Raw genomic sequence first — 9,657 nt, forward strand, 5'->3', positions numbered from 1 at the left:
TCCAAGGTCCAAACTAACAGTCTCTCTGAGGTATCACTATATTTTCTTACCAATGTCCTCCCTTAATATTATTATCTGAGATTTCTATAAAAGCTTTTATTAATTAATATTCAGTGTGCAATACTTACCAAGTGAGAGTTGCAACTAGACTCTGAAACTACTTTTCTTCTGTCATAATGTAATAAATGATACTGTCTTTATCTTATTTAAAGACTGGAGAAAATGTGTACTTGTCAGAAAATGTATTTGGGCTAGGGTGGTATTAGAGAACTGTGGTTACACAGATCAAATGCTTCTTCAAATATGTGTTGACCGTTTAAAAAGAAATATGGGAAATAAGAAAGGCAATATGGTAAAATTAGATATCCCAATCCTGTGCATCCAAAGACCTCTTTCCACATTCGTAAAATACTGGCACAGCCATGATCTTTCTCGACCGGGCAAAGCTTTGTGGTATGGTCTTTAAAAAACACGACGAAGACAGCCAGGTCCGATTCCCGGTGATGCCGTGTGTGTCAGAGCGGAACGGAGCTCCACGAGGTTTCCAGGGGCTGAGTTCCTCTGACGAGTCTCTGGGGAGACTCGAACCTCTAGCCTTTCAGTCAGCACCAAGTGTTAACTGTTGGTGCCCCCCAAGGATCTCGGTGTACAGGCTATCTGGCCCCAAACCCCATTAGCATCACATCTGACACACACTAGATGTTCAACAGGGGCCTGGAGGTGCAATGTTAGGCTCTCAGCTGCTAACTGAAAGGTGGGCGGCTTGCGGTTTGAACTCATCCAGCAGCTCTGCAGGAGAAAGCCCTGGCAGTGGGCGTCCATAGAGGTGACCGCCTAGAGAGTCTATGGGGCAACTGTACCCTGTCACCTGGGGTCACTGTGTGTCAGAATCCACTCAACGGCACCCACACAGACACTTCACGGCTTCACCACGTACATTAGCATTACAGCTTCCCACGTCAGAAGATCCTGTGCTACTCACAGGGTGACCTCCGCTCTGTGCACAGAGTGCAACTGATCCTCCGCAAGCAACTTACTTCAGAAGGTAAACCAGTTCCGTCACTAAGCAACTGTCCAGCTCAGGAGACAGATTTTTCTCTTGGTAGCAAGACCGTCCAGGAAAGAACCGAATAGATTTACATTCTGGAGCAAACTCTACCTTCTCACGGAGCTTTAAACAGTGTGCAGACCAGCCCCTTTGAACAGGGCACTAAAGGCAGAGGGTTGTTGAAGAAGAAATTGGTGCTTATGTAGCATGGAGAGGTCAGAAAGAGGGAAAGTTTAATGCAGTTTAGGTAATTATGGATTAAGCACCTGTGGCAGTTAAGGTTATGTGTCAACTAGGCCTGGGCCTTGGTTTTGAGTGGCTGGGCAGCTGGATGTAGTACTCCCCATGAGACTGATAATAAACTCCGTGGTGGAATCTACTGTGAGCAGCTGAGTAGCTGCTTTAGGGAATGTGGTCTGCTTCCGGTATGTAAGGAGAAGCTTTGGGAATAGTCTGTAACTTTTGGCACACTTGAGTCCTGCATGTAGCCAAGTCATTACTCAGCAAGGTGCCATATTGTCTGCCGATCTTGGGATTCTTAATGGACTCGAATCAATGACCTGCCGTGTGGTTTAGTGATATTGAGACTGTGCCCTTTTACTAATCGACATTGGGCTTGCCAGCCTCAGTAGCCAGTAGCTGCCTAAGTGAAGAAAGCTTCAATGGGTCAGGAGCAAGAGTCAGAGCTGAAGCCCAGGTCTGGCTTTCACCCAGCCCCTAGAGCCTGGCTGGCACTTTGAATAAGGACTTCTAGGCTCCAAAACTGTAAAATAATAATTTGCTGTTTGTTCAAGCCATCTCATTTGTGGTACTTTCTGTTAGAGCAGCACAGAGTAACCGAAACAGCACCATAACAAAAATAAGGAAAAGAAAAAGGGAAACGTCGAGACAACGGCCTTGCATAAAACACCCGGGAAGTACCGAGGACAAGACCTCCCCTCCCGTGCAATCCTGTTTGGCGCGCACCTCGGGCCCTTAGTCATCAATATACTCGAACGGTTCTGGGGGCTCTGGCTCTTGTTCCTCCTCCTCGATTTTCGGGCCGTGGGCTGCCACCGGTTCCACCAGCTCTTCAGTGTCTTCACTGGTATCCTTCAGGATGATGATGCCTCCGATGGAGAGCTGCAAACACACAAGAAGGAGTGAGGCAGCACCAGACTCTAGTGTGCATCCTTCTCAACGGCACCTTAGGACAACCTCAATGGCCTGGAAGCAAAGGACCGGGCTGGAAACGCTACCTTCCTCAATGGGACTTGCAAAACTTGGCACGTGCACCCGTGTGATCCCACACAGGCGACTTCGGCAGACTGCTCAGCTACAGAAAGTGGCTGGTAAGACCTTCCCGACTATTCCTTCAAGTTAGTGTGAAGACTGAATGAGGAGAGCAATGTCACTGTGCAATGACAGTACATAAAGTAACTGTGTTCTAGAAGGAGTACTGACAAACTCAACTCACTGGCTTTGGATGGTAGAACATATGATGCTGTTCTACTTGGATGAGGTACCCCAATGTAAGGGTAGTATTTCCCAGCCTACCTGTAAGGTCCCCGGTTTGAACCCACCAGCCGCACCATGGGATAAAGATGTGGCAATCTGTTTCCACAAAGGCTTACAGCCTTGGGAACTCTATGAGGCAGTTCTACTCTGTCCTAAAGGTTGGTATGAATCAGAACTGACTTGATGGCAGTATTTCCCAGACATGGCCCCAACTAGTAGTCTCAATCTGACTTGAGGGAAAATGTTTACTTTCTGAGCATGATACTCTAATGCTTGCTGCTCAAGGCTTGGTCTTGGACCAGCAGCAACATCAGGTGGTTAGAAACGCAGAAAACCCAGCTCCCCCCGAGCTCTACAGAACCTGTATTTTAACAAGACCCCTGGGTAATCTGTATGCACACTGAAGTGTGAGAAGCACACGATGCTAAGATATACTCTAGTATTTGTGAGAAGACAGTCATTTTGGATCCAAAAGACAAATCTACAAATGGACAGCCAATTTTTCTCCACAAGCTTCAGAACAACAAAAAGACCCAAATAAATGGTCTACAAACCCTTATGATGCAAGACAACGAAGAAACACATAGGAAACAAAAGGGAATGAGACTGTGGAAGCAATTCTATGAAGCCCTCTCCCAAACGTATTAGCAGAAGGTAAATCAAACACCAAACTAGTCACCCGTCTCTGGTGTGCTAATCTTATTCTATTTGCTGCCTGTGTACAAGGAAATGGAAAGCTGCTCTCTGTAATTAGATTACTCAACAACAGTGGCAGGGCACATCTGGAAAAAACATATTTCTACCAAAGAACATTACTGGGAAGCAAGAGAAACACACAGCATATTAGTGAAATGATTCACATGTGTATAAGCATTGCTACAGTTCAACATAATCTGATATTTACTCGTCAGAACTCTGCCCTGCCACACTATAAACTGGTGTGACTTCGCAAATTTCTAAACTATTTTCCCTCTCTGAATATACACATGCCCACACACATTAGTTCATCATTTTGTTCCTTAAAATATTTGCTTTTCTTTCTAAGAGTTCTGTAGTTTTAGGCTCATACACGGATCGATTTCCAGTTAATTTTTGACTATGGTGTGAGGTAGAAGACCAAAATCATTCTTTTCCACGTAGATATCAATACCATTTGTTGAAACGACTATTCTTTCTCTGTTAAATTGTTTTCACACCTCTGTCAAAAACCAATTGATCATAAACGTATAGGTACACAAATGTTTATCTACCAGACCACAGTCTTAATTATAGGAGCTTTATAGTGAGTTTGAAATTGGGAAGTTTGAATTCTCCAACTTTGTTCTCATTTTTTCCAGATTGTTTTGGCTATTCTGAGTCTCCTAAATTTAAAATTTTAGGATCAGCTTGTCTATTTTTGCAAAAACAACTGCTGGAATTTTGATAGGGATTGTGTTGAATCTGTAGATCACTTTGAGTAGCACTGTCATCTGAACAATATTAAGTCTTTCAATCTCTGAACGTAGGTTATTGGTCTGTATTTGTCTTTTCCTGTGGTGACTTTGTTTGGTTTTGCTACCAGGGTAATACTGACTTCAGAGAATGAACTGAGAAGCATTCCCTCAACTTCAAGTTTTAGAGTTTGTGAAAGTTTGTTAATTTTTCTTTAAACATTTGGTGGAATTCACTAGCGAAGCCACCTGGGCCTGGGGTTTTCTCTGTAGGAGGGTTTTAATTACTAATTTAATACCTTTCTTTGTTCTAGATCTATTCAGATTTTCTATTTCTTCTTGAATCAATTTCACTAACCTGTGTCTTTCTAGGAATCTGTCCAATTCATGTAGGTTATTTAATTTGTGGGCATACAGTTGTTCATAGTATTCCTATCTCATCCTTCCTATTTCTGTAAGGTTGGTAGTAATGTCTGCTTCTTTCATTCCTGATTTTATAATTTTAATCTTCTTTTTTTTCCTTTATAAATCTAGTTTAAGTTTTGCTGGTCTTTTCAAAGAACCAGTTTTTGGTTTTGTTGTCTCCCTCTCCTGGTCTTCAATTCCATTACTCTTTGCCCTGATCTTTATCACTTCCTCCCTTCCGCTTGCTTTCGGGTCAGTTTGTGCTTCTTTTTGCTAGTTTCTTAAGGTGGAAGGTTAGGTCATGATTTGCTATCTTTTCTTCTTTTTAAATACAGGTGTTTACAGTTATTAATTTCCCTCTAAGAACTGCTTTTGCTGCATCTCTTAAGTTTTGATATGTATTATCTTATTTTCATTAATCTCAAAGTATTTTCTGACTTTGTCTATGATCTAGCGGTTATTTAGAAAGGTGCTGTTTAATTTCCACACATGGTTACATATGGTTTACCTATGTCAGGCATTGTTTTACATGTAACAACCTATTTCACCTTCATAGTACCTCTAGGAGATGGGTAATATTACCATCTTAATTTTACAGATGAGAAACTGAATGAAACATGAAGAGATTAAACCTCTTGTGTCAGCCTCACAGCTGAGAAGTGGCAGAGCTATAATACAGACTAAGTTCTGTCCAATTCCAGCCTTTCAACCACTACATATAGTTGTTTTCTCACCCCTTGTCCTTGTCTTTTCTAACTGGTAATCTAACTGGTAACACCTTGGCTTACTACTGTAGGTGAGAGTTGTTTTCCATCTATCATCAAGACCCTAGCTGGTAAGATTGGGCTTATCTTCTCTAAGTATTTAGAAATTTTGTCAATAATGTTGCCACAAACCCAGGATCTATGTCTTGAATGTGTCCACTGATGGCTCCCTAGTTTCCAAGAAACAAGATCTTAGAAAATAAAGGCATTATCATGCTTGAATCTCAGACCAGTATTTGTTTCTAATGTGAAACTTTCTGCTTTGGAATAAACTAGAGTACACTCAGATCCTTCCCTATGTCTAAAAGCTAATGAATTTATGCTAAAATGGCAAGGAGGCCACATGTTCTGACCTCCTCTAATCTTACAAGAGGAAGACAGGATTACCAGCAGTAACCCAAGGCCTATTCCTGCCAGGCCAGACATGCTGCCTCCCTCCAGCCCTTTCACCAACCGTTCCTCCCAAAGCACCACCACCTCTCTCCTGGGTCCGATAATTCGCTGCAGTGGCCACACAGAGCTCACAGATTATGAGGTTTATTAGGGAAGCACCAGGCTACAACTCAAGTTCAGGAAGAACGCTCAGTCTCTCTCCCAGCCCACCGTCCCTCAGCCAACAGTCTCTCACAGTCTCTTTCCCAGCAGCACGTGTCTCTTTCAGCAGCACGTCTTCCTCAACCAGCAGTCAGAGAAAGTTCTGCCTCTAGGAGGTCTCCTTTTGAACCCGGCAGGGTGGTCAAACTAGCCAATCATAGCATCAGAACTCTAAGCACCTTAGAGACAGTGGGCACCTCCCAGAACATTGTTTTGTGCCACGCCCAACAGAAATACTCCAGGTGGACAACTTCAGTAATCAGGAGCTCCTCAGTTGCTCATAGAAAATCCCACCTTGGAGTTTACAAAGACTTATGGGTAGAAAAGCCACACTAAGTAATTTACTACACCACAATTTATGAAAGCAGCATAATTATAATGATGATAAATTAAGATTTAACAGTGCCAGGGCTTGCTCTATGTGCTTGTGTATCAATGTTATAAACTTCTTTAATCTTTGCCATATTCCTATGAGTTAGGGAGATAATCTCCATTTTATAGTAAACTGAGGCAGAAAGGGGTCTAGTATCCGACCCTAGGTCATACAGTATATAAGTGGCAGAATCGTGATTCAAACCAGGATGCTTAGAAAATTTATCCTTCTCTATCAAGATTCCACTGTCCTATTAATATGCCACTGGCATATAGTTAAGAGTCACGGGTAACTTACTGGTTTGAAAGGCTGGTATCTACACGTTTCTGTCATGGTTAGGACCTTCAGTTGGGCAGGCATAACTCGGGCTGGGTTATCCAGCAACTGGAAGTTTGGCTCAGGTTCTTTTTTCTTCTCTTTTTCTTCCTTCTTTTCTGCCTCATCCTAAAAAGCAGAAAATAGCTCCATAAGGCTCACATCTCTTCTAGATTACTGGGTACATGTGGGAAGTTTACTAAGCAAATATCAGGTGTAAAAAGTAGTAGATACAGTGGAAGGAAAACTAAAATGACATCAAACTCAAGGGGAGGAGATGGTAACTCTGGAGGTGAGTGTGGTATTTCAGTTTCAAAGCATGAGGTTTCCTACCAACAGAGTTCAGAAAAGAGGGTCTATTTAAGCAAATGATAAGAAACTCCGGTGGCTGAACCATGAGGAGGATGGGGAAGAAAGGCTTCAAAATCTAGCCGACATCAGATCTTGCCTGAAAACATTCTTCTCCCATCATCACCTTTTCATCTTTGGAAAATCTTGCCCTTCAAAAAACCCATTTTGGTTCTCATTTCTTTCAGGGACCCATTTGACTTGCATTCTTTTATTCTTCCCAAAAAAGGTTATAAATTATGAACTCTCTTCTAATTAACATTGTATGATTTGATATGCTTGGAAAAGGACAATTATTTAAAATAATCCAAAAGTAAAGTACAATATTGTTCAACTAAGGAAGAATCTGGACCATGACCGAGACAGATAATAAAGACATCAACTCGATGGATGGGCACCAAGTTACACTTACCACTTCCATTTTCTCTTCCTCTTTTTTTTCTTTCTCTTTTTCTTTCTTTTTAGCCTTGGCAGTAATAGATAACACAGCAGTGGAAACCTAAAGGAAATGAACAGGCAGTAAGCCTCATGAAGAACAAAAGCGTCGGGGAATCGACAGGAAAATAAACAGGACATTTATTCACATAGTTTACAACTGTCATCAGGTGAACCTTTAGTTTCTGAAGGTGTCAGTCCACTAGAACTATAGTTTTCTTTCAAACTGTAGCCTCTCCTGGATGTGCATTTTTATTGTGTACTTCTGAGAGAGAGGTAAGGGTGCTGTACTCTTTTTTGTTTTATAAGGAAAGCACAGGAAAACATACAACTTCCTCTAGCCCTGGTGGTAGAGATATCCTCTCTGGCTTAGATACCCTATAACGGTAATATACAGTATTTAAATGGTTAGCTGGGAATTAGTCCTCCTTGATGGGTCTCATGGAAGTCGAAGGTGAAACAGGGGCTTTGAAAAGCTGGATTTATTAGTGTGAAGCCTGGCTTTATACCTAAAAACAGGGGAGAGGGTCTAAAAGAAGGATGATAGAAAACAAGATGCTGTTGTCAGAGAGGATTCATCATCTTCAAACGTGGTCAATTACATAATTATCCTTAGTTACACACAAAATTTATAGCAAATAATCAATAACTGGCTAATACAGAGTGTTATCCTGAGAGAAAGAACCATTTTCCCAGATATAAGGTCACGGAAAGATAATATTTCTACATAGAACTTCAGGGCCAAGTGCAGCTCTCTCATTCACTAGACTTGGACTGAAAACATACCATCCAGTGTCCTCATATACAGTTGGTGGGAATATAAATTCGTCCATATGGATAAACACATACATACATTACTTATGATCAAGCAATTCCACATGCAGGATTCGAACCTACAGATTTACTTATATAAGTGCACAAATATATGTGTATAAAGATTTTCATTCCAGCCTTATTTAGACCAATGAAAAATATGTAATAACCTAAAATGGCCACCAAATAAAGAACTGGTTAAATAAACAATGGTACATCCATAAAGGGATATAAAAGAACAATGAGATCCAAACATATTGGAAATTTTCAAACTACTGTTAAAATGAAAACAACAAGATGCAGAACAGGACATAGAGAATAATTCTATTTGTGCCTAAAACTACTGGTCTGTCAGAGAAAACCTGTGGAAGGATTCACACACTGTGATTCCTGGGACACAGGACTTGGATGAGTAGGTAAGAAAAACACGTTAGATTTAATGATAAGTACTACTTTATGGAAATTAATTGAAAACATTAGCAATAAAAGCAAATCTGAATGAAACACTCAGTAGCTCCTTATATGTAACTACAAAACAAAGAACCTACCTTTTCCTTTTCCTTTTCTTTTGGTACTTCCAGAGGGGCAGGATACGCAAATGTGGATGGTTTACAGTTTGATTTATACTGAACTTTTGGCATCTGAAAAAATAAAAGAACTTCTCATTCCTCTTCTTCATTAAAATAATTAAAATCAGGATTTAATTATTTTATGCTCTTAACAAGCAAACAGATGCAAAAGGAGATCAGAAATTTAAATCTGGACTCAATCTTCAGTTACAGTGCTGCACAATTATGTTAGCACTTTTCTCTGAAGGCATCTACTATCTCTGACTGAATTCTTTGTCATGTGCTCCACAGAACTACCTGCAGTCCTTCATGCTGAAATTCTGTTTTTCTGAACAAGCATCACTTTATATCACCTTTACTTACCACCCACCCTGCTTTAGTGGGTTAATTCCCACTCAGTGCAGACATCAATTCAACTGTTACCTCCTTTGTAAAGTGTTACTGACCCAACTTTGATGTGCCTTCATTGTACCATCCTAACGGCCCACACAAGTCTGTATAGTTTCCACATCATATAAGAATGTCTTACAAAGGTTTGAAAGGAACCTCACAGAAAAGTCAGCGTCACATTGCTTCCTGCCCAGGTTTAAAGTTCTCTAGTTTGAACTTGTCTTTATTGACCTAATTTGCAGTGGTGGAGAATGGTAGTAAGAATCACATTTACTAGACTATGGAAGACCTTGTCTTTTCCATCCTACTTTCTAATATGTTGTTGTTGTTTGCCATCGAGTTGGACCCGACTCACAGAGCCCCCTCCTTGGGTAGAATGAAAACGAGATCAGAGTTGTCTGTCAAAGGAACAGAGGCCCTGAAGATCATGTAGGATGCTACATAATAATGTCAAAGGTCAGTGTGTTTGGAAACCACGACTCTGATTTTGAGACATGAAACTGCCCAACATTTCCTAATAAAGGATACAGCCTTGAACATGTCATGGAGCAGTTCTGCTCTGCACATGTGGAGCTGTCCTGAATTGGAATCAACTCAACAGTAACTAACAACATTAGTTTTAAGACTGGACGCTTAACCAAAGGATAACTGGCTGTATGTTGTTGTTGTTATGTGC

At 41.0% G+C, this 9,657-nt stretch overlaps 1 protein-coding gene across 1 annotated transcript in view; it reads right to left on the bottom strand.

Moving 5' to 3' along the window:
- Positions 1 to 2,023: 2,023 nt before the first annotated feature.
- The window catches only part of PSMD1 (proteasome 26S subunit, non-ATPase 1), a 121,115-nt gene continuing 113,481 nt past the window's right edge, over positions 2,024 to 9,657 (bottom strand). The window contains exons 21-24 of the mRNA XM_007942044.2: positions 8,571 to 8,663; positions 7,187 to 7,273; positions 6,409 to 6,555; positions 2,024 to 2,170 (exon numbers count right to left, since the gene is read on the bottom strand). Coding sequence (XP_007940235.1) covers positions 2,024 to 2,170; positions 6,409 to 6,555; positions 7,187 to 7,273; positions 8,571 to 8,663 — 474 coding nt within the window. The remainder of the gene's footprint in view (positions 2,171 to 6,408; positions 6,556 to 7,186; positions 7,274 to 8,570; positions 8,664 to 9,657) is intronic.

This window comes from Orycteropus afer, unplaced genomic scaffold, assembly GCF_000298275.1.
Source record: "Orycteropus afer afer isolate SDZICR_OR568_19922 unplaced genomic scaffold, OryAfe1.0 scaffold00006, whole genome shotgun sequence".
NCBI lineage: Eukaryota > Metazoa > Chordata > Mammalia > Tubulidentata > Orycteropodidae > Orycteropus > Orycteropus afer.